The following is a 26738-nucleotide window of genomic DNA, read 5'->3' on the forward strand; positions in this document are numbered from 1 at the left end:
CAATCAAGTGACACCACGTCTACAAATGTATTCTTGCCTTAATTACTTTTTAATTGACAATCTAGAAGCCCTTGGGTCTCTGTTCACCCTTGGTTCATGTCCCGTGAACGAGATTCCAAAAAGCAGCACTCCCATCTATTATACAATATCAGTTTTAATAGTAACCGGCCTGGTGGAACCAATTATGCACACTCTTTTATATATTATTATTCCTTCGAAATCATACCTGTACGATCATGCATCTCTCGTGCGCTCATAGGCTATGTCCGAGGAATTTAAAAAACAAACGCACACGCACACACAAAAATGAAAAACAATCAAATCATCAAAAACCGAACACAGAACGGAGTTAGATAATTTCAATGAATGAAATCTCGAATTACAAATGTGTCCCACCCCACCTGAACAAGGAAAATTAAACGCCGATCGAGCTAAAACTGAAAATTAATTCACAGTTGCTATCAGCTATCAAACCTATATGTAATATGTTGACCACAAAATTAAACTATATGTATCCCACACATGATTTTATTCCGTTTCATGATTTTAATTTGCCTCCCCGACCTAAATAATCATCGGTGTTTAAATTTTACCCCGGCCCTGATCTGAAGATCTCCTATAACTGCGAGTTTTTACATGGTGTCGATATTGAGCTGCTGCTGCAAAAACATCATATTCTCAACATTCCACAGACTGTCCAACGTGTCCCCTCCCTGAATCCACGGGTTGCCCGCCTCCATCACCTGGGAATAATCCAGTCCCTGACTGTATAACCCAGATGGGCTGGTAATGCAATCAGAGTAGCTGATCTGAGAGGGTTGGTAGTAATCCTGACTATTAGGGACAGTACTGTAATAATCAGTCAATTCTGACACCGGTGAAACCTGTGTCCCGAACGACTCCGATGAAGCGCCCGTGCTGCTATTTTCCGGCGTGTAGCTCTGCGTCACCTGCGAACCTCCAAATTCATTATTATTCATGATGGCCGGGTTCATCATCATGTTCCCATTCTCAACTTCCATCTTGTTATTATAATGATTGTACGTGGAGTTTGTGGTGACGGTCGTGGCGGCAGATAACGTCTGAGAACTAGCCGTTGTGGAGGCGGTGGAAGCCGCCGTGGCTGCTGCTTGAATGCGCTCAACCAACCTGGGCATCCAAAGGTAGCGCATGGTGTCCTTGAATTGCTTACTATTCACGTCACATTTGAGTTGCTTGGCATGCTTTTGGACGCGGGTTCTCCAGTAATTCTTGATCTCATTGTCGGTTCTCCCCGGCAAATACTGGGCTATCTTGGACCACCTGATCAAATCGGTGTAAACAATTTTCATCAATTAAATATTTTAGATGATAACTGATTAAGAGAACCAAAAAAAAAAAAAAAAGATATGTATCTTGATGTCGTTGAATGCATGCAAATATATGTATGTACTGTATGTATACATTTGGGCTCACAAATACCTGTTTCCCCAGCGAGAATGAAGTTCGAGAATCAGAAGCTGTTCTTCCAGCGTGATATTTCCACGCCGAACATCGGGACGGAGATAATTGAGCCACCTCAATCTGCAACTCTTCCCAGTACGCTTGAGGCCTGCAGCACCGAAAGGAGATTGCTCAGATTGGTAAAGTTCTATGAGATAGAATAACAGGAAAAGAAAGAGCATTATTGGCTTTATACTCCAAAGAGAGGACTTTCTTTTTCCCCCACACACGTCTGATTTCAATAGTGGTAGAGTATATCATAACTATCATTCCCTTTTCAATAAGTGGGCTGCGTCTACACAATTATCATCTCTCACTAACCTATATGTCATCCTGATCCACATAAGTTATGTGTGTGCGTGCGTGCGTAGCACCACGCAAGTGTACATATCTTTTAATCCCAGGAAGCGTATAACTCACTATTATATCCAAACCCCCCCGAAAACTTTGGCTTTTAGAACCCGATTTGATCCTTGATAGTTCTGTCCCCAGAAAAGATTGATTGGTTGTGTGGGGAAAAGAACACGAGTGGAGATTGAACGCGACAATCTATTATTAAATGAAAAGCAGGAGAACCGGAGAAAATCAGAGGCGGGCAGATTGTTGACAAGACATATAAAATTAAAGGACACGATTAGAAGTTTTACCGGCGGAGCGGGCAAGGGAGTTCCAGCGACCTTCGCCGTGAGTGGTAATGTAATTAATGAGGGTGAGGTCCTCGTCGACGGTCCAAGGGCCTCGTCGGAGGTCGTGGTCGTCGGCGAAGTCCGGTTGGAAAGCGGCGGAGGTGCTTCCTCTTACTTTTACATCCATTGCTGAAAGGATCAAGGAACCCAGAAACTCACGAGGGGCTCAATCAAATTGATTTCCAAGTTGGAATTTGAACTGGGTGGGTGGCTGTTGCGCTTTTGCTCCTGCCTTTAGTCTGAGGAGGAGAAAAGGGGAGAGAGATGAGAGAAGAGAGAGAGGCTTACAGATGAGGATAGGGGAGGGAAGGGCTTTTATAGAGATACGATGGGGGACACGGAAGGGAGGGAAATTAATGATTTAATTAAAGAGTTCAGTAATATAAGCGTTTGCGGGGGAGGGGTAATTAAAAATTAAAATATCATATTAGATGTAAATAAATATAGCAGCAGTGTACTCTTTTTGTAAGTAAAAGAGGTTAAGAAGTTTGACGCTTTTGACAGTTTGACTTTCCCGCCTTTGTTGTGTGCGCGTGCCTCCCCACCCAACTCAGTGCCTCGGTTAGCGTTTCGTGCTGTTGACGGTTGAGGTTGCGATTCTCAGGTCTCTCCTCAGCTGATTTAGATTTTTTTTTTCAAAAAAAAAAAAAAAAACAGAAGGAATATTTAGAGCTCAACACTCTGCTTCTTTTCTGTCTATAAATATATCTTATGAAGCAAACAAATAGGTTCGGCAAGCACTAGTTTTCTTCGCATGCAACCAGTTGAATTTTTATTTTTGGAACATTGTGAAGGTGGGTTTTAAATTAAATTTAATTAATGTGTTGAGTGCAATTCATAACAATTAACTTGTTTCGAGTTAGAGTAGTTGATGATGGCAAAAAAAAAAAAACGGAAGAAAGAAAGTTATAATCATTATTAAATCAAATGGAGATCCACGCTCATTATTTTTGTGGATTGAAAATATGTAATGAATATATATATGTATGTATCTATGTATAAGTTGCAAGATTAGTGAATGTGTCATAGTGTTACTGTACTGTATTTGATTGATCCGAGCCCATGCCGCCAATGCCCAATCAATTAAAGCGATGAAGCTGATGACATAAAAGAAAGTAGGAGCAATAAAAACTAGGAATTAAAAGCCGCAGTTGCTGAGCAGCCCGGGCGCAATACAGTGCTTAATTAATTTCTTGATATATAAAAGTTGAGTATCCTGCTGTACATTCATTTCTGTTTTATAACTGTTCGGTGCTTGTATCTTTTCTTTTCTTAATAAAAACCTTGTGATTATTATTTTTTTTATGGCGTTTTTCTCAGAAGATTATTTCAGAATTCAAGGTTGTGTGTATTATATCATATAACTATATATGCATGTATGAATGGCTCATATTCGATCATACCAGATAACATAATTTTGATAAAGTGACGGGAATATGGATGGATTAAATCATGTGAGAATTAACAATGAGGACGGTTTTTCAAGCATCCATGTGAAACACTGAACTTAATTTTGTGGCCCCTAATTAGGACGGCTTTAGTCATCAATTTTCCATTTACAATTAGCTTTAGCATTAATTCCCAACTTTATACTATTATCTGTTGTTATTTTCCCGCTAATTTAATTACTGATGGGAAATCTACAGAATGTGCGTATGGCATCCACTAATTAAAATTTAAAAGTCATAATTAAATTGTATGAAAATTTTCACCATCACAGTCCATAGGAATTGGACCATCCCGGAGATAGCGTGGTCCTCGAGGATAAAAGGCTATCATTTGTAGTAGTCGTATAACATCCATCTTCATATTTTATAATTAATCAAATATTATTATTAGCAAAATCCAAATGACGCTTTCTTTTTCACCCACAAATTTGAAGGAAACTAACATTTTCGTGATCTTGCACAAGCCAATGAAACGGCGCGATCTCATTTAAACCTGTGACCTTGAAAGTGAAGTTCTTAAAATACCATATGATCATCATGGAGTGTACCGACCTACATTCTTCGCATTTAATAAAAGCTGCGGCTATTCAGATTTAGATATCTTATTCACCATTTGTCCTAAACATGAGGGAATAATAATAACAATGTTTGGGCTTAAAATAAAGCTACGTATGATTATAATCCAAAAGTACAAAAGAGAAAAACGTCAAGTCTAATAAATCATCATTAAGATTGGGCTCGGTTTATTTAAAAAGAGACATTTTACACTAAGTAAACATTGACTCGTGAAGGTAATATAACATTTAAGACTTAGAGCTATTGGGTCAGAAAAATAGTTATTTGAATGTATGATTGTTATTTTAACATGCCCCAAATTTTGAGAGACCATGCCTAACAAGAGCGGACATTGTGGCATGAAGCAGTCGAGCTCCTATGGTTTATTATTCATGATGAGCTACATGAACAGTATGGCTTGCATTGATTTGAATACCTATTTTTATTCTATTTTTATTTTACTCTTCTCATTTTTTTCTTTGCCTTTTGATTGTTTTTTTTTTCTATTCACCATATAAATATATATATATATATATATATTGACTTTATGTATTTGGCTGAAAAAATGGGGTAACGAGAAAGGATCAATATAGGATTATATATGTCCTTCAAAAAGATGTTATAAAGTAAGTCCTTAAAAGTATTTATATAAGCTTATATTCATTTGATGCATCATGTAATCAATATATTCATAATTGAATGTTTTCCAAAGAAAAATGTTAAGAATGTGACTTAGTGCTTTTTAAATAATACACTACATTAATGTTCCACAGCAAAAGTAAGAAACAAACAATTTTAATATTTTTAAATAGTAAATATCGTTGAGAGACCAAGCCTAGCAAGAGCGGACATTGCAGCATGAAGCAGCTGAGCTCCTATCGTTCAAAACCATGAACAAGTAATAATTGCAATTTCTTGATTTTCCTTATTTCATTTATCAATATTACAATTCCTGCAAAGCTCTTCTATGAATAAAAGAAGAAAATTTCAATTAAATTAAATTAATTACCTCATTTCATGACCAGATCATTTGAACACCACACTTCGATAAAAAATCTCAATGTATATGAATTTATGGGTACTTTCACTTAGATGCCTTTTTGACAGCCTGATATTGTGTGATATGGAACTTCTTGCACTTTCTATATGTTAAATCAAGTCTACTTACATTTACCATATCGAAATAAATAATGCGGCAAGCAAACATGGAAACCATTGTAATTGTTTGAAAGATTGCGGTTAATATTAATTAAAAGATATTTAATAACAATAAATGATTTAATTAGTCAAATGCTTGTTTGTTTGTATACTTTGTTATCTATCAATCTATCGTAAACGCATAATATAATAGTTTAGCTTTTCTAACTTGAATTGGCACTCTTCTCTTTTCCCGTATATTGTCTAATATTTTTAGCTTAGATAGATATAAGATACTATTTCCTTGATTTTTATTACAGGACACTTTCAACTGTTTTACTCATATTTAAAAAAGTTAATTTTTCTTTATATAATAAAAAAGTAAAATCTATTTTTATTTTTATCATTGACTTTAAATAATAATATAACTATATTAAATACCTTCACACTAATTAAGAAAGGGTAAAATTTTAAAAAATAATTAATCATTACAAAGTGTCATATATTTTAAATTAAAAATTACTTTTAAAAGATGTTTTATGAATATAGAATTGGAGGGAGCATATAATTAAGGAGGGAATTTACAGGAGACCGATCATTGCAGATCTCGGTGTGATATTAAATAAGTCGGACGCATCTTAAAAATTATTATCACTACCAGGCTTCGAGGGACCATGCCCTATGATTATTTGTTCTCCAATGAAATTTTATAACTGGTTTAAGTGAGAGAAACGAATGGTATTATCGACGATCTCTCTGATTCCTCAATGCTTTTTCTAAAACAAAATGTCATTCATTTTAAAAAGCATTTTGTTTCTTCCTTTCCGGATAAGACTGCAAATGGAGGCTAAAACTTGAACCAGCATGCTTATTAATTTATTGTTTCGTAGATTAATCTATATATATATATATATATATATATCTACGTATGTAGGTATATGCAGGCAAATATTTCTATCGTTCTTCAGTATTCAGTTTTTATATATATACTCTCTCCCTTAAAAAATATAAGATATTTTTAGTATTTTAAAATATAATCATTATTTTTTTAAAAATACCTCTAGTAAATAAATTGCTTTGTTTTTATTTTAAGCTAAAACATTTTGTTAAATAAAGATAAATATAAAAAATGATGTTAGTTTAAAGATAAATAATCACTTTATTAAAAAGATAGATTCAGTTAATTTTTAATCAAGAGTATATAGGCAGTATATAAGTACATTTGCCTGACAAAAGTATGTATAATAAAACACGTAGCTCATGACATGATAATCACGCGGCATTCTTTTAGTGTAATCCGCAGGAAATTAGTAGTTTGTTAATATTGCTTCTTTAAAAACAATGGATATGATGCATCTTTCAGAAAGGGAGACATAATTTGGTTTTTGTTTTTCAGTTTTAATGTCATTTCTTCTCGAAGTGATCGATCCATGGTGTCATCTGCGGTCGAGAGGCTGTCTAGCCGAGTAATTTATTAGGACGGTGCAAAATGCTACAATTCTACGCGGACTATAACAATATGACTGCTTCTCCCAAATAATTAAAACGTGCAAGCTACACAGAGGTTCTCTTTGGTTCTTTTTATTACTCGCATACATTTTAGAAACTTTTTATTTTTTGATTCTTTTATATAAGCTACTTTCCCTTATTTTTTTTTTATAATAGTTGATGTACAATTTTAAAACTACCCTTCAATAAATTTTAGAAAGAAGTGCAATATCTCAATTTTAAAAATGATTTATAAAAAACAAACAGATGTAAAGAGCAAAAGTAAATTTAGAAGTACTGATGACATTCCGAGGAGGTTTATGGCTCAGTGCGGGAGAAGCAAAAGAGGAAGGCAGGTAGAGGGAGAAAGAAATGAGGGCATATAATCTTAGCGAAGATATAATAATGGGGGAAGATTCAAGTTAGTTCTAGTTTCGGGGATTAAGGCTTTAATTTAGTGAGAGTGATGATTAAGGCTATGTTAAAAAGGTGGATAGGTTAGAGGGCTTGTTCGAATCCCATTTGTCGGGTGATTAGAAAATGGGAGTCCGCAAGAAGTTGATGTAACACTCTGCTTCGTCTGCAACAACTAATCACACTGTACAGGAAGCTTCAATTGCTTTGGGGGAATATTTATCGCTGGCGCCCACCTTCCAATTATCTCCGTCCATCGCCTGATCCATCACCAACGACAATTATTGATGGATCCCATCCCATCCCATCGCATCAATCAAAAGGCACACCCCATGACAACATTCCTCTTTGATGTTGTTTCTCTGGCGTGGTATGTGTGTATTTGGTGCTTTTCATTGAGTAAGCAAAAGAGAGAGCGGAGTTTTGTATGTTTGTCACCCATCAAACGCAAAGGAATCCGGGACTGAACATGCATACAATTATGGACAGTGTCTGCATATGTAAATATAAAAATATGAAAAATGGGGGACAGAGATGCAGTGTGAAAAGGGGTCATCGTGGCCAAAAAAGACACGGGAGGAGAGAGATCCTGGAAGCATTAGATCCTACTCCCCGCCGGGAAACTTGAAGCCCGAAGGCAATAACAAAACAAAATCAATCCCCAACTCCCATTTATTTTATTTTACTTTCACACTTGTCACACGCACCGTCTCTCTCTCCCTCCCTTCCTCTCTCTCTCTCTCTCTCTATATATATATAAATTATTCCACATGTTAGTTCAGTATTAAGTTTTGATCCTCTTTCTAATCTTATTTATAAATTATTTTCAACATTTTTGCTGAAATCAAGAAAAATTTTAAATTTCATTAACTTTGTTTTAAAATTTAACAAATTTTTAACTTTATCCTCATTGAATACCTATTCTAAAAATAAAATACACTAACATCTAATAATATCTCTAACATTGAACAAGGGCAAAAGAGTAAAGATGACATAATAATTATTGAGGTGTCCTGTAAATAGGAACAAAATAAATCTTCCTTTTTCATTTTGTAAATAGGACAAGAGGAGTAAGAAAGTCAGTTATTTAATTGTTAGTTTCAAAATATACATTTAGATATCTACATTTATACATCTATATGAATAGATTATTTCAATTAAGAATTTAAATATAGACTAGATATTTTTTATATATTTAAACATTAAATAAAATCACGGCAACTTTGCTACACAATCATATAATACCTGATAGTCAAATTTAATAGTAATAATCTTTTTAATACTTCATTTGTTAAAAAATCTAAGACACTTTTAATCAAATCTCATCTCCCAATGACATAGTTATTTATTTTTAAACCAACACCATCTTTATATATTTATCTTTATATGATAAAATGTTTTACTTTAAAATAAATATAAAGTGAATATTCAATATGAAAACGTTAAAAAAAACTATAATGATTACATTTTAAAATATTAAAAACGTCTTATATTTTTTAATATTCAACCTCTCAAAAACATATCTTATATTTTTTTTATAGAAGGAGTATAATTAAAATTTTCCACCCACACCATTTGAAGTGAACCTTTGCTTTTGCTAAGGGACCAGGCTTTGCTATTCAATCCAACCATGGTTAGTAAAATTAACGCCCAAAAAAAAAAAAAAAAACACACTCACGCGCGCAGGCGCACACACAATATAATGTAATAAATAATCCTCGGCACCCAGATTTCTTCAAGCCCGCTGCAAGCTCCTATTACTATTGGTTCATTAGCATATTGTCGTATCAATTATTTTCATATCGTGTTTTGATTATATATTTTTCCTTTCAGAACAATATTCTGCCGAGTGTTTAATTAGCCACCTCATCATCAGGAATTTAGAATCTAACCTTATTGGCCGCTTCAGTCTTTGTAACCAGGAAAATTTCAGAATTCAGATGCAGCGCGTGTTTCAAAGACCGCAGAAAAGTCACAGGAAGTTTCGACTTTCAAGCTTAATTTAATTTATTATTAACACTACTAGTTACCCGTAGCTTTGCCGTATCTTTTCTTCAATTATATTGATCCTAGCTCTTACTTTATCCTTCCAAGCTGTCAGAATTAAGATATGTATGCATCTAATCCCATATGTTAATTTTAATGAGATACGCGTATCATTCAAAGGCAAGGGAGAATAAAAGCTATCATTATTAATAACACAACTTGGGACGGAGCAGTACTCTGGTTTGGAAGGAATTGAAAAGGCCATTCATAAGAGAAAGCAGAGCGGGAATCAGTAGGAGAAGATCATATATACAAGGCATTCAAATCAAACCAAAGTGCTGAGAAAATGCCAAGGTTTGATGAGGAAAATGGCTCCGATGAAACCATGTAAAAGGCATCTAGACCAACCCCAATTAAATGGTTAAGTGATATTCTAGTTAAGTAATAATTTCATCAAACGTAATAGTTAAATTCATAAATAGAGCGATGAGTGCGTTATTGGGATCCATGTCATTAGGAATATCTCGGGTTCAATGAGAGTGACAGTATCCATAGTTTAGATGTGGTTTTGTCAAAAAGATGGCCGGGTTTTCAGGACTTGTGGCGTTGACGTTTCCGTTTTGGACGGTGTCTTCCTCTCCTAAATTCCATCATATTACAACTATGTCTGTGTCAGTCACATATATTTGCAGAAGGAAGAAAAATGAGCGTAACTCTTATCATAATTAATTATTACTTGATGTAATATTTATCATCTTTGGCCGCTGTATTCTGTCGATCTCTGATGCGTCTTTGACCCAAATTGTCCGCATGTATATGGGTTCGTTAGCCACTCCTTTTTCTTTTGACCTCTTTTGAATTGAGGCAGGCGTGTATTTTCTCTCCTCTTTAGAAGTATACTCCGGTTAGGTATAGCGATCGAGTTGAGAAAAAGTTTTGCGTCCATCATTATAATGGAACCAATCCATTGTATTCACTATTTACTTCTTACTTTTAGCATTTTTTTAATAATTAATCGGAGCTTTTATGATCAGGCATTCCAATGAAATTTATTAATAAATGAGCACTGCTGTCTCGTTTCAAATATATATCCTCAACTCTCGTCTCTGGGGTATCTATGCAGATGAAAATTAAATAATCACAATTTCTCAAATATATTTTCCAAATTGAGTTATTTTATTGAATATAGAACCATCATCCTGCAACCTCAGTGATTCATTGTCTTGTCATTGGACTGCTACAGTATTAATTAACAATTCACAAGTTGTATGAGTGAAGTTAAAGTGAGGAGGACTATCATCTTATCCTTTTTCATATTTTCTGTGGTTTTTGAACTGGAACATAAATAAATCATACTTCACTGCATTCGGAAACTAAAGTTAATTAGGAGCACGAGAGCAATAATGATTAATGTTCAACGCTTGCTACAGGTTGGCTCATTCATACATGTTAGCGAAACTATAATTAACTTAAATCACATAAATTATTAAAATATTAGGTCAATGTCCAATGGTATAGTTTTAAATTTCCCTTGAAACTTCTTTTATGTGTATCCAGTTTTATTCAACCGAGTTTATCTATGACGTGCTTGATTTTTTGGGACCATTCACTGACCATGAACAACAGAGGCGAAGGGCGTTAATTACTGGTGTGAACTCAGTTAGCAAATTTCAAATCGGAATCGGACTTCTTAGCCTAGTACACATTATATTATATTCACGCTCATATATGCGTACGTGTATAGTATACGACGATCTGAATGCGCCAAAGGAAAAGAGAAAAATATATTATCGAGCTGTATTAGCATGAGAAGTTTGACCTGGTTGGCACTTAATAAAACCGAAACTGAAGCAGCTTAACTCTTCCCAGCCATCTTTCTATTTCATGTCCACCCATATGATTGTCTGATTGTATTGTAAACTATGACAACGTGCGTTTCTAGATTGTCATAATTAAATTATCGCTTGAAGAAAGGAGTGTTGCGTTGTCCATTTATTTTATCCCTATGTTTTGTGTGTTTCATATAGATATAGGCATACTTTTTTAATCTATGTACCCCCTCGAACTCGATCTTCCTATTTATAAAATTTTTTGTTTTAATGAACTATAATTAATTAAACGTCCTAAACGGGCAATGCATTATTCTATGTATTCATCGATCGGAAGACTGGAAGCAAGTGACTCCCCCTTTTCTTTTGCCTCCTATTACTTGGTTATTTATTTATTTTATTTTTTGCAATAGTCTGCGGCATGTGTGCAGTGATACAATTAGCTGGGTTCTGGTAATCCGAGGAAAATAAAAGCAAGGGCGCTTTGTGGCAGTGTTCAGACGTTTTATAATTGTGATGGGAAATATATGCGGAAACGTGCATAAAACAAATCCGATTACGCAAACGTGACTTAATAAGAAAATATAGCAAAACAAGTAAGAGGAGGAGGAGGAGTAGCCAAAGCATCTCATGAGAAAAGGACGACCACCACCATGTCTCGTGTCTTTGGGCGCACGCCTCATCGTTTGCGAGTAAATTAAATCAGAAGGTTCAAAAGCAATATTATAAGGCTAAGCCAGAATCTGTGTTCCCTACAGTGTCTTTGGCTTCTCCCCCCCCCCCTAAAACACACGTAACGTAACTATGTTGGTTTCTAACTCTGCATTCGATCGCAGCAATCCCATACCATATTGATGATTAAATTATTAAATAAGTATAGTGATCCGATCCCTATATTTATATAATGACAAACAACCCCTCGTGTGGTCTACCATTGCGTTTCACTGCACCCACTCGAACAAGAAAGGTCCACCACACGGCCACACCACAATAGCAATAATTATTAATAATAATGATAACGCCTTGCCTCGGTTAATTTAATATTATATCCTCGTGTGTTGATTTGATAGTTCTTACTTCTCATGCCTCAAATCGGAGGACTTGCCATTAGCTACTTGCCTTTTCCCTCTCACGGTTCACACCGAGGGTGGCGGCCAGGGTGATCGGATTCGACCGTGACGTGGCCCCCCGTGTTTTGAGGTGGCTCCGCGGTTTGGCCACACGTGTGGTGGTGTAATCTGTTGTGTGTGGGAGACCGTTCACCTCGGATTGTTCTAGTAAAACCCCACTTTTTGGGTCGGTGATGACTTTTCATGCGTGGTGGGGATTATCATTGAAACTGAAAGTTCTCTTTTTTGAGGATTCTTAGATTTGATAATTTCAATCAAAACTTGACTAGCTACGATTAAAAACGAAGATTATTTTCCGTCATTATTAATTAACTGATATTCGCATCTCTTGCACCGGGGTAGATGCCAAGTTGCTAAGTTGTGATTGGTGCACGCATGCACGAAGCAAATTATGGAGCTGTCTTTGTGAATGTGAGTGAGATGGCTGTAGTTCAGAGATGAGGATAAAAAATTTGAGATACGATTAATATTAGAATTAATTGAGCAGCAAACCATTCGAGGTTACGTTAGTGTGTGGAAAATTGACCGTCAATAACTATCAGATTTGTCATTTTACTCGAATCCAATACAATACCAGCTCACCAAATCCCACAATATTCCCCAGTTGACTGATACTTCTATCCAAAGCATGCATATTTCAGAACCCGATCCCGTGAAAATGATCGAATGGAACGAAGCGATGGACAGGGAATTGTAATTCTCTTTTATATATACTTTCCTGTGTGTGTAAATCATCACTAAGGAATATCTTGAAAATATATATATATATATATATAGGGAAGAAGTGCTCGTTAGTGGTAGATGACAGCAATGATGACGATAAAACAGATGAAAACGATGACGAACTGGAAATGTAACTGCGCGGTTAGTGATAAGAGAAAGTGCTCGAGACAGCGATGTGTGAGATTTAAATTATTTTATGGTGAGACGTGTGGCTAAGACTAATATATTTGAAGAAAGTTAAGTCACCTCGTTTGTCCAGATTCAATGGCAGCTGTTGAATCTAGTCCACGTTGTAAAAACGACGTGTCTTTTCGAACTCGTCCAATTTTCCACTTATGGGTTTATTCAATTCTCTAGTTTTACTTTCTTAATTATAATTATAATTATAATATTAAGCCCTATGCCCCCATTATGCCATGATTAGCTCGGTTCTTGGCTCTAGACGAAAATTAACTTAACAATATATATATATATATATATCTAAAAAGAGGTTTTCCTTATTAGTATCATGTAATCAACTAGAATTAACGGCATTTAATCATCTTGAAGCAATGTCTCATATGCGCTTGTATATTCAAAGGCAGAAAGAATTGCACAGTAAAAAATATGCCTACTGCGAGGGGTGGACCTACGTTGGTCCTTGCCTCATTGGGTGGCCCTGGCCACTCCTCCCCCAACCTTGTATTATATTTGTGTCCACTGTATTAGGGATTTGAATGAATGAATTTAGTAACTATACTAATTAAGATATTTGAGTTGTTAAAATTTATACCAATGATTTTAAATTCATAAATTCTCCATTTGAGATTAATAAATAAATGAATTTATTTAAATCGTTGATCTGAATATTTCAATGACTCAGATGGTACAGATACTCAATACTTATATTAAATATAATCACCACACATTAATATTTTTTAATTAAATTATATTGTCTTGAAATAATTATCATGCAAATTATCTATTTGTATAAGAATGTATTTAATGTTTTTGTTACTCAATTTGAATACAACGTGAATAACTAATAATTTAAATTCGTCGAACACTCAATTTTCAATGCATGTATTGGTTTTTGATAAATCTTTATTATTATCCATCCAAACTTTTTGTTTAAAACATCAATATGGAAAACGTATTTATAATGTAAACATTTTTAACTTATAAATTTATTTCAATAAATATTTAAAAAATATACATGCATAACACACATTCATTATTCATAAGTCTGCAGGTTCCTACTGCATCAATCACTAATTAACAAGCATGCAGATCTTTTTCTTTGAAGCTTTAATTAAATTAAGCAGATGAAGCAGAAGCAGAGTGCATGCATGCACCCTCATGATGGTCAATTATTTTGGTTTTCCTTGATGAGTCGGAAAACACATGATGATGAATTCTCGTGCAGTTGCAGATATCCTTTTTGTTCACTTTTACGAAGGAAGGGAACACGATCACGTTGCAGTTTGCCCAAGTGATGCACATGGTTACTAGATGCTCTGAAAAGCAGCTACACAAAACGCGTAATCTGGGCCACAGCTTGTCGTTTTGGAGGGGGGGGGGGGAGGGTTGTGTATGCAATAATATAATGCAGTTCAGTAGGTGACTTGGGGATTGATGCCAACAAAGAAACAACGTAGGCGAATGACTTTGGAGTGAGAGCTGAGCCGAGCAGCAAAGCGGCGAGAAAGGCACTTAATTGGTTTTTGGATTAATAGTAATTCAAAAGTAATGAGCCGTTTCATTTGTGTTTCATCAGCTCTTGGAAAAGTGGACGGCACATTCAGGCAAAGCAGACATGAGGGTTGGTTAAAGCCCAGCACCATTGTTCATCAAAGTCTTATCAAACCTGCTTAAGTGGGGACTTCGCTTCGGGCACACAACTAAATGATACCAATAGTATCACACGCTAGCTTTTAACAAGTTAATTATAATTTAGCATGTGTTGGTAGAAATTTTAGGGGCTTTTATATATATATATATATATATATAAAGTTTCTCCGAGCTTTAATTTGTCTCCATAATGAAATTAGTATTCATCGTTACCGCAGTTTTACTTTTCACCCGCGTGATTGATTATTTTAAATTATAGGTTTTTTTTTTGTCAATTTTTAGTTTTATATATGGGAAATTTTGTATTTCCCATTTTTCTTTCTAAATATTTGTATCTTTTATTCAAATTTTCCACATACATTTTAAATTTTGAATCATTTAAATATATACGAATAACAACAAGAATAGAATGGCTCATTAGCCAAAAAAAAATTCCTATGCCTAGAAAGCATGAAATTTTTTTAAAAAAATTTGGAAGTATAGTTAATTTACATTAATATACAAAGAGTTTATTATTGATAAGCAATGAGTTTATTATTAAAAATTTAAAAATTTATAAAGAGTTTATTATTGATAAACAACAATATATCATTGACAAGTATAATAAATCAGCCATAATATAAAATATAATAAGTGTTAGGCTGTTTGCTTGATTTGATTCTATAATATAGACTATATCTATAAAAACCCATAATAACAATTATTATTTTAAAATATATTTAATGATTCTTTTATAAAAGGCATAAAAATTAGATGACAACTGGTATATCTCTTTTATTTAAGTTTGTTGGATCCAACGAGTAGGATCTAGTGAAAGGAATTAGATCCTCATTAGATGGTGAATCAATGTTCAAATTCTCACAAAAAAATATTGTTATTTGATTAGACATACCTTAAATTTTATGTATTCTTATTCCATTTTTAATTATTAAATGTGAGATTTTTTGTCTCTAACCCTTCACTACTTTTCTTTTCTCATTTTTTCACTTTTTTCTTCTTACAAGAGCTTTTATTTTTTTTTTTTTAAGTTTCAGAGGTCTCAGGTTTATTTATTTTTTTCCTTTATTTTTTTCTCTTTTTTTTTAAATATCTTGTTTTTTTAATCTTTCATCTCTCCCTCCTTTTTGCTCTCATGTTTATTTTTTGTTCCCAATCAAATGACTTTGATATCATGTTAATTCTTTATATTAAGTATGTTTGAGGGCTTTACAAAAATAAAACTGCTACTTACTTATACACATCTTAAGTTTTATATATTCTTAATTCATTTTCTAATTACTAAATGTGAGACTCTTTATCTCTAATAAAGGTGTCCATATTTAATGCACAATCCTATATCGAATAAGATTACCTTTAATAAAATGATACTTGTGCATAATAAAAAAACAATTCACTGTTTGCAAAAATGTAGTAGTGGTGGTTGCTAAACTAGTTTAAGAATTTTTTTGGCTAGCAGCCTGTATCTCATTTTTAGTTGGCTGTGAGTGGTGAATTCTAATTTTAAAATTCAAGTCTTAAAATTTTCAGAAGCCATTATCATGTTTAATCAGAATATGCTTCTTTTGTTGGTTTTTTGTTTGTTTTGTTTTGTCATTGACCAATTGTGAAAGACGCTTGGATGCCAGTACTTCATTTTAACGAAGTATTAAAGTCATTTCATGCCTGCTTGATTACTTATTTTCAAAATAGTTGTGTGTTTAATTAAAAAAATAAAAAATATATTTGAAAATGTGTTTTCTATAATCTGTTCTGAAAAACAAAAAAAATTAAAAATTATTTTGAAAAGCTAAAAAAAATCATAACATCTTTTAAATATTTTGTTATTTTTGTTCTGCAAAACTAAAAAAAAAGGCATATCATATTTTCATTAATGACAATTATGTTAATAAAATAAATTATTCCTTCACCCTTTATTTCTCTAATTAAGATATGTTTTTCAAAATAGAAATTCAAATAGATTTTTTTCCTTCATTTTTTGCTTGCAAAACTTGTTCTAAAAAACTACTCTACAAAATTATTTTAAGAACATAAAAAATAGGAAACAGAATCAAACAAGCGTTTTTGCATGCAATAATGTTTGTCTGATTTGGGTTATTTAAACGCTAAGTGGGGAGATTAAATTTCAATACATTAAACCAATCAATATGCCCCATCTTGCTGTTTCCACATCTATGGATAAAAATCTATCAAGCCTTACACCATTCGTGTGTTGCTTTAATGCGCTTGTCAAAACAAAGGAAGCTTCCCGCATTAAAATATTATATCCAATGAAAGGTTTCAGTCAAAATACGATTGTGGGTATCGTTCTTCTGGATAATATAAACTAAAATGCAACTGGGAAAATTAACATAGATGATATATTATTTACTTTGGAAAAAAACTTGGGTCACCTTGATCTTACGAGTAGTTTATGTACCATGATTACATTTTAAAGGTATCTAAAACCTGCCACTTGATTCACATTCGCGTTTGCCAAAACTCTCCCCAACAACTCTACAAGATTAGAAGGTCAGAAACGAAGCTATTCCGACCAATAAACAAACTAAATAAATAAAGGTCAAATCTAACGGTCAACTACCAAAGTATCTTAAATTGTTTCTCCCAAGTGGGGTGAGTTAGTGTGTCAGCTGGGGGAGCATTGTTCATAAACTAATCTTTTTGGTTGATGACGTCTTGCACATTGAATTAGAACGAAGCACTCGGACCTTAATTTGTAAACCTTATTCTGCTGCAACACCTAATGCCCTTTGACATTGAACTGTTGACCTATATTTAATTGCATCTTTTATTTTTCAACCACGGGGCTGCTGGTCAACTACATTCACTTGCATTTGAGGTCGGCTGGCCGATTTCAGGTTCAATTCATTCTTTGTTTGGGTCGAACGCGTACCCAAATGTCAATTGACGGCTACTCATCGAACTGGGATGGTCTGTGATATCCTCCTTCGTGGGTTTGGTGTACTTTTAAGGCCCGTGGACCTGGAATATGAGACAATTGGACCTCTCGTGCTGTTCAGTATTATGGGATTTGTGTTTTCACCGGCGAGTTATCATGGGAATTACCAGAGGCCCGAATTGGTTCACTACAACACTAGAACTAAGGCACATGAAGTTTCGGGTCCTGTAATTAGAAGAACCAGGGAATTGTAGTGCATTGAATATAATGGCCGTGGTAATTTTTTTTTTTTTAAACTGCATGCACTATCACGGGAAATTTCATGGACATTGAGGACGTTCATTTAAACGCTACCCTGCCAAAATGGATTATCATATGGTGATATAGAAGCCAGCAGAGATAGTTCCAGCCAAAATATCTAAAAAAAAAATCTTCGCAATTTGTATATCCGAGTCAAACACACTAGTTTCAGAAAAGAAAATAAAATTGGCCCGTCTAAAGTAACTGGACAACATCAAATAGGCTATTAAACACTATTATCAACCATAGTGAATATATATATATATATATATATATAGTTGCTGATTCGAGGATATACTCCCACATTCAATAACATTGCATGGGAGCTGCCTACGAAGGTGTGGGGATATTTTGATTGTCGATATGACTTGATTTTATTTTCTTTAATTTTTCTTTGTATTATAAAAAAAAAAAAAAAAGAGCCTATGATGGCGAATCATTTCCTTCATCCTCAGCATTACAGCTTCTTCCATCCCTTTTAACCGGAACTTCTTCAGCATCATCTCTCTTTCTTTTCCCATTGCCATTGGCTGCAGCGTCTGCCTCCTCAAGTTCTCTTGACTGTATTTCCTGGGCATCAGATTCCCCAACTAATCATTAAGCTTCTGAACTGACGCTCTCTTGTCTCCGCCCCCAGCAGAACCAGCATCGTCACAGTCTTCCTCTGCTCCATCTGCATCCTCACTGAGCTCTACCGAATCCCCATTTTCTTCGGCTTTAGCTTTCAATGATTCAATCACACCCTTCAACTCCGTATTGACCTATCACACGAGCATATGCCACCAGCGGAACTTAGCAAGCCAGTTTGTAAGGAATTTTACGATTAAGCAATCATAAATATCAATCAGATGTTAAGTGTAATAAATTATGCCCTAACCACCTGAAGGTTCTGAAGAAAATCAGCGATATCAGTGGGGCAAGAAGGACATTTCATAACATTTTTTTGAGACCGAAGCGATCTTCCACCTCTGCTTCTGTCTCTCACGAAAGCCTGCCCCGCAAATGGCCCTTCCAAACATGACTTACAGAAATTATGACCACAAGGTGTCGTAACAGGAGAAACCATTACTTGATTGCAAATAAGGCAGCCAAATTCTGCACATAGAAGCAGAAGAGAGTAAAAATACAACATTCGAACTAGAAGGGACAAATCTAAGCTGTGGAAGAACAGGTTGACTGATATAAAAGACACGCATATCATACCTTTCAGCAATCTTCTTATTTCTCTCCATGACCTTTTTAACTCTTCGGGATTCATACCTTTTACTGGCCTTTGACTAGGTGGTGGCGGTTTTTTCCACTTCCAGCAAGATTCTTCTTCCTAAAGAAACCATTAATTCATTATATATTCTCAAAAATCTAATTCTAATAACACGATAATGTCCCAATTAATATCAATTAATAACCAATTTTAGGAAAGAAATGAGTTATTTAAAAAGACATCAAAATCCTAAAATATTACTCACATCAAAATTCCATGATGGACTCTCCTTTCGTTCAATAATGCCTATAGCCTCTCCCAGCTCGGAAATTACTGGCAAGGGTCTTGGGCGATCACCATGATCATCACTATGTTTCATTTGAAATCATTCAGTAAAAGGAATTTCAATTAACATAAGAAAATTAAGGGAGCCACAGAACACATGCCTCGTCCATGGAGCGAGTTCATTGTCACATCTAACGAATAAATACCGGCAAACTTTGAAACCCTAAATGACAATGAATTATAAAAAAAGTTGCGTTAGATCAAGAACCAAGATAGTCCATAAAAGAATAAGGAGATATCGTTCATTTACCTGCAATCCCAATTTCTGCCAACATTTCTCAATTCTGTAAACGCCATCATATCTTAACCCTTTTTCGGGTGCATAGGAAGAGCGTTTTTCTTTATGCGATCTAGCCATTGAAATTTAATAGGTTGCACCAAAAAAAATTCACACAAAGCTCAATAATTTATATCATTGAAACTCCCAAAGTGAAGCACAATTTAAACAGGTAGTCAATTATACAATACATTTTACACCACAGTCCAATAAAAACGTTCATAAAGAGAAAAATCAAATCGCATGATCCACCACTCGATATTAATTTGCTAAAGATGACTAGCTTAGGAAATACATGAAGAACAATGATGTTAACAACAACAACAACAACAAGCCTTTATCCCACTAGGTGGGGTCGGCTACATGGATTGCAAGACGCCATTGTGCTCTATCATTTATTAAGCTTTTAGAAATATTATTAATTAAGAGATCACGTTCAACAACTTCCAAGAGTGTTCTCTTAGGCCTTCCTCTACCTCTCTTAATCGGACTCAAAGTTATATGTTCCACTCTTCTCACTGGTGCCTCCCTTGGTCTTCTTTGTACATGCCCAAACCATCTCAACCGATTTTCTACCATTTTTTCCTCAATAGGTGCCACCCTCACTTTTTCACGTATGTGCTCATTTTGAATTTTATCTTTACGTGTATGTCCGCACATCCATCGTAACATTCTCATCTCTGCTACTCCAACTTTATGCTCTTGCTGTCCCGTTAGAGCCCAGCATTCACTACTATATAACATTGCCGGTCTGATAGCAGTACGATAAAACTTTCCTTTAAGTTTATTAGGCACCTTACGGTCGCAAATAACTCCTTTAGCTTTTCTCCAATTAAACCACCCAGCTTGAATTCTATGTGAAATATCTCCACTGATTTCGCCATCATTTTGAATAATGGCTCCCAAATATCTAAACTTTTCCACTTGAGGTATAATTTGATCTCCCAATTTCACTTCCAAATTATTTTCGAATAGTCCTTTACCAAATTTACAATATAAATATTCCGTCTTACTTCTACTCAGACGAAAACCTTTCAACTCCAATGTCCTCCTCCATAACTCAAGTTTGCAATTAACCTCTTCTCTTGTCTCTGCTATAAGAACTATATCATCCGCGAAGAGCATACATTTCGGGATTTCCTCTTGAATATGTTCCGTCAAAACATTTAAAATCAAGTTGAACAAATAAGGACTCAGAGATGATCCCTGATGTAGTCCAATCTTTATAGGAAAATCCTTTGTTTGACCACTAGGCGTTTTTATACTAGTTTTTACCCCCTCATACATATCTTGTATGGCTTTAATATAAGCAATCCGTACTCCCTTTTTTTCCAACGCTTTCCAAAGCACTTCTCTTGGTATACGGTCATAAGCTTTTTCCAAATCAATAAAAACCATGTGTAGATCTTTATCTTTACAACGATACTTTTCCATTAATCCCCTTAGTAGATAAATTGCCTCTGTAGTTGATCTACCTGGCATAAAACCAAATTGATTCTCAGAAATACTTGTCTCCAATCTCAACCTGTGCTCAATTACTTTCTCCCACAATTTCATTGTGTGGCTCATGAGTTTAATCCCTCTATAGTTAGTACAATTCTGAATATCTCCTTTATTTTTATAAATAGGAATTAATGTACTTCTCCTCCACTCATCAGGCATTTTCTTGGACCGTAAAATCATATTAAATAACTTAGTTAACCATCTCACCCCTTCTTCACCTAAACATTTCCACGCTTCGATAGATATACAATCAGGTCCGTTAGCTCTACCATTTGCCATTTTCTTAAGAGCTTCCTTTACCTCCTTATCACGTATTTTTCGATGGAATGACAAATTTTGTTCTCCTTCACCAGTTACTAAATCCTCCAAGTTACTAGATGAATCCTCTCCATCATTGAAAAGTTTAAAAAAATAAGTCTCCCATCTATTTTTAATTTCATCATCTGTAACTAAAATTCTTCCCTCTTCATCCTTAATACACCTTACCTGTTCTAGATCTCTTGATTTTCTTTCCCTACTTTTGGCAATCTTATAAATATTTTGCTCTCTTTCCTTCGTCTCAAGGTTCTTATAAAATTCTTCAAAAGCTTGGGAACGAGCTTCACCCACAGCTCTCTTAGTTTCCTTCTTAGTCATACGGTACCTCTCCCAATTTTCCTCATTGTTACACAAATGTATGGCTTTAAAACAGTTCTTCTTATACTTGATTTTGTCCTGTACACTATTATTCCACCACCAAGATTCCTTATCTCTCGGACCAGAACCTTTCGATTCTCCCAAAACTACTTTTGCAACCTCCCGTATCTTTTTAGTCATATCCTCCCATATGATGTTAGCACTTCCCTGAGAATCCCAAATTCCTTTATCCAAAAGATTTCGCTTGAAAATATCTTGCTTCTCACCTTTTAATTGCCACCACCTAATCTTTGGTGTTACTACTTGTCGACGTTTTTGGATTTTACTCATAATACACACATCAAGGACTAGGACCCTATGTTGTGTCGTTACAGCATCTCCAGGGATCACCTTACAATTTTTACAAAGTTTTCTATCTGTGCTCCTAACCAAAAGAAAATCAATCTGCGACCTTAAGGCTCCACTTTTGTAAGTGATGAGATGCTCATCTCTCTTCTTGAAACAAGTGTTGGCAATCTTAAAATCATACGCCAATGAGAAATCAAGAAGAGTTTGCCCCATGAAGAACAATGATGTTGAGATCAGGTAAACCAAAAGACATACTCCACGTCGAGAGCGCCAAGTCAAGTATAATATTAAAAAATTCATCAATAAAAAAGTGCCATTTTGGATGTAGATGCTTACCTCACCACTCGAACCGGACAACCTTTTAAAAAACTAACTTTAAGAGCTAAATTAAACTTATCAAATTTTTGATCAAATGATTGCACACTGTTCGTTCTTTTATTACCGCTCAGGTCTCTACCGCCACTGCAATAATGACATCTCAGTCAATTCAAAAACCCAACAGAAAATGAGGAAATATGAATCAAAAGCACAGGGTAAAAAAGGAAAAAAAAGAGCAAGGCATAAGAATCTACCATCAACCCAAAGAAAACGAAAACAGAAGAATAAGAGCAGCAATAAGAAAAAATAAAGTGCAGTAGATCGTCCAGGACACATTAAAAAATAAAAAATAAAAATAAAGCAGAGGTACTCTCAGGAAAAGGAGGGCAGAGTCAGGGGATGGCGCATAACGAAGCAAAGGCTGAAATGTTTCTAGAATTTTGCATTAACCAACATGCAGCAAGAGATATTAGTAGCCATGCATTGGTAGGATGGCAACAATACTATAACAGCCCAATACCAGTGAGCCCCATAGGCATGGATAAAATGACAAAGCTAAATAGGCAATGGTCACAACAGTTTCAACACAGACAACCACGTCAAGATGAAAATGACAACACAACAATCCAAGAATATTTCGCAAATCTTCCTGCGTAAAGAAAATATTCTCCATGATCCTCATCATCAACATAACCGCCAGAAAGAACTACAGATTGTGCGCCGCAGTTTGACTGTCCAGCGATACCACTAACATGAGGGAAGTGAACACCCCATTGTCGGCATTCAAGCCTATCTTCCCAACATTCGCCAACCAGCACACCTTGATTCCTCACTGGATCATTCTCAGCAGGGATTGGACCAAAATGATCCTGAGGCACAGTTACAAAGATCTTTCCACTTGCTGCATTTGCTTTGCCTTTCCTTTGGGCCCGTTCTGTTGTATATGCCTTCTCTGGTTTATCTTGGTTATGCACAAAATGGTGAACTTTAGAAATTTCCCCGGAACCAATGTTTTTGGATACTTTTACCATACGAATAGCAATAACAAATGCAGAATTAATACGGGGCTGGCTGGCCATTTTGGAGGGGATATTGCTTCGACACTTCGCACATGTTAACTTTCCTTGCCCAATCCATTTCTGGAAGCATTTTAGACAGAAATTGTGCCCACACGGAGTCTGAAGAAGGTCATTAAATTAGTTCCCTTGTTGCATTGAAATATTATAATATGCTCATTATCCCTATTCCTTCCTTGAATGATACACGATAATGAATTTCGAGAAAATAAGCAGACCACAAGAACCTTGAGAAAATTTGTTTTCTTTGCTTGAAAATCCTGAAGACTAGTAAGCAAATGAAATGACAAATACGGACACAAAAGAACTCTACATTGACAGTGCAGGCGTTGGTAGAATCATAAAATAAGCTTGCATCCATGTAAGTAAATTGTCAGATAAAATTAGACTACATGCTCAAAGACCAGAATCTGCTCACAAGAAAAGATTCAGCGCGAAGGTCACACGAAACACTATCATGTTAAAGTTGAAAATATGTGACAACGAATGAAATAATTGAAGGGTTGTTTTGAATTTGAATGCTCAGTAGTCAGTATATATTCACAATCATGTCGATCGAATCAAGAAGGGGGGAAAGAAAACGAAAATGCCCCGCGCCCCAAATATAAAATTTTTGGTTCAAGTCAAATGGGACTAGTGAGAAAGAATTAGCGAATAAAAAGATTTAGCAGTAGCCAGTGGCAATGTTGATAACGAAGAACATAACACAGAATAGAAAATGATCTGAATCGGAAAGTTACCGTGACGGGCCTCTCGGGCAGCTGCATACAGAAGGAGCAGTTCAAAGTCCCACTGAGAATATCCAATACGTCCTCACCTTCGCCCTCTATCTTCTCCACGCCACCTTCGTCTTCCTCCAACCCAGCATTCACGCTAAGGAGTTGCTGACGTTTCTTGGCCTTCTCCAGTTCCGTTAGAGAAGCATCAGCCTCAATCACTCGAATCGCGGCCATCAAGTCGCCAGCCCCGTCGAGTAGGACTTTGCCAATGGTCACCGGAGGAAAATCGGAGGGTGGAGTGGAGCAGTCGAGGCATTACCACTGAACCGTTTCCGCCATGGCAGCCGGCGGATTAGAGAGGCAGCCAACATGCCATCGGGTCGCGCAGGTTTTGCACGTCAACTTCTCTTCGTCCGCCGGCACCGCCTTGCAAATCATACAGGCACCGTCACAATTGCAGGGAAGTCGAGCAACGTGAGCCATTGTTAAAAGCAGACAAGCTGGACAGAGAAATGAAGAATGAATGGAGCGTTTAGCGAATGAGACACAGAAATTGCGGGTGCCTATTGGTTCTTATACTGAGGGAGTGTGAGTTAAAAGGAAATGGGAAAACGGCGGGTTCTGAAAGGTGTTGAAAAAGAATTGAGCGGTTTTGAATTTCAAGGATCGTCTGATCTTCTGTCCTCTGGTTCATGCTATTGCTACTTCTATGTTCCCCACTTCTAATTAAACTCGCGAGTCCTTACTGCATGTTACAAGTCAAGACTTTTTTTTTTTATCAATAGACCAAAAAGCCATGAGCCTTTGATAAAAAAGAAATGAAGAGGCTAAAGAGCCATCGAACGGGTAATTAAAGCGAGTTGGGCTAAATTTATGTCAAGTTTATTTAAATTAAATTTAAAATATTTTATTTTATATAAAATATTTATAAAATTAAGTCTGATCTTAAGTTTTAACATTGTATTTTGAAATTGGCTCAAATACTCAAACCTTTTTAAAAATATTTTTTTTATTTTTTAAATTCATTTTAATTTTTAAGTAACTCTATTAAACATAAAATATTATTTTAACTTTAAAAAAATAAAAATAATAACTTATCAACTTTATACTTAAATAACTCTGTTATTATTTTGTTGTATTGTATGTAATTTATTCATAAATATTTTCTTTACTTATAAATTAACTCTTAATTGTTTTAATACTGCTCTTATAATAGCAATATATAAATATGTTATATATTTTAATTAAATTATATTATTTTAATTATGATCAAGTTGATCTCAATTTAATTACGATTAAAATATTAATTTAAAATTATTATTTTAATTAGTTTAAAATTTTTAATAACTTTTGGATAAACTATACTTTTTATTTTAAGAATATGAAAAAAATATCTATCATTATATTATATAAAATAAAATTATTTAATTATGAGAAAAATGCTGTCTTTTAATTATTTGTTCTTAATTTTTATATTGTTTTACCCCTACATGTAAGAAGTATTTATTTTAATTCATTCTTAATTTTTCATCAAATCTAGCGTGGATAATAATCAAATAATTATTTAAAAATATTATTCTATTTGTTATGTTTATTTAGTAATAAAGTTGAGAATTTATATATGCTTAAATTTTTTAAAATTATTTTTAGTTTATTTTTACTTTAAAATTAATTTTTATTTTATAAAAAATATAAAATATATTTTTTTGGATAGTAAAATAATGTATAGGACTCGAAATTTATTTTTAAAAATAAATGGTCTTGAAATATAAAAATTAATATTAAAATATATTTTAAATATTCTTTTGAAATATTTTATTAATTAAAAATAATTAAAACTTTAATATTTTTAATTTTTTAAAAAATAAATATTGTAATCCACTTAAATATATAATATTTTAATATAAAATAACATCAAATTTAAATAATTAATTAATATGTATTATATTTTATATATTTTAAAACTTATTATTTTTTATTTGGAATTTCAGGCTAAATTTGAACCTAAATTTTTTTAAACTTACTCAAATTGACTTGAATAAATCAAACATTAACAAAATATTTTTTTTGTGCCTGACCTTAAATTTGTTGGTCGTGGTTTGGATTGACCGACATCACTGACTGTAATTGTGTATTGTATCACACAACTTTTCTGTAGGCCCCACGACCGAGAGTAATTTCTTCAATCCATATTTGTTTTCTTTATCTCATTGTTCCTTTACTAAGTACAAATAAATTAGTGGGTAACTATTATTTTTTTAACACAATTATAATTATCGTTTCTGTTTTGATATTTAGCATCCTTATGTCATACTGATTTATTTATAAGTTACTATATATATTTTATATATTTAAGTATTATTACACATTTCACTTTCATATGTATGTATGGATGTAATGATAGTGTTTGC

General features: G+C 34.4%; 1 protein-coding gene and 1 pseudogene across 1 annotated transcript; both read right to left on the bottom strand.

Moving 5' to 3' along the window:
* Positions 1 to 322: 322 nt before the first annotated feature.
* LOC129320535 (transcription factor MYB108-like) lies at positions 323 to 2456 on the bottom strand. Its single transcript, XM_054966040.1, has 3 exons — positions 2130 to 2456; positions 1462 to 1591; positions 323 to 1302 (listed from the first exon to the last, which is right to left on the bottom strand). The coding sequence occupies exons 1-3, from the start codon at positions 2293 to 2295 to the stop codon at positions 633 to 635; spliced, it is 966 nt and encodes a 321-aa protein (XP_054822015.1). The 5' UTR covers positions 2296 to 2456; the 3' UTR covers positions 323 to 632.
* A 15658-nt stretch (positions 2457 to 18114) lies between these two features.
* Positions 18115 to 24860, bottom strand: LOC129319915 (E3 ubiquitin-protein ligase ORTHRUS 2-like; annotated as a pseudogene).
* Positions 24861 to 26738: the final 1878 nt, after the last annotated feature.

This window comes from Prosopis cineraria, unplaced genomic scaffold, assembly GCF_029017545.1.
Source record: "Prosopis cineraria cultivar Desert tree isolate PC_DT_omini unplaced genomic scaffold, ASM2901754v1 PC9, whole genome shotgun sequence".
In the NCBI taxonomy this organism is placed as follows: domain Eukaryota; kingdom Viridiplantae; phylum Streptophyta; class Magnoliopsida; order Fabales; family Fabaceae; genus Prosopis; species Prosopis cineraria.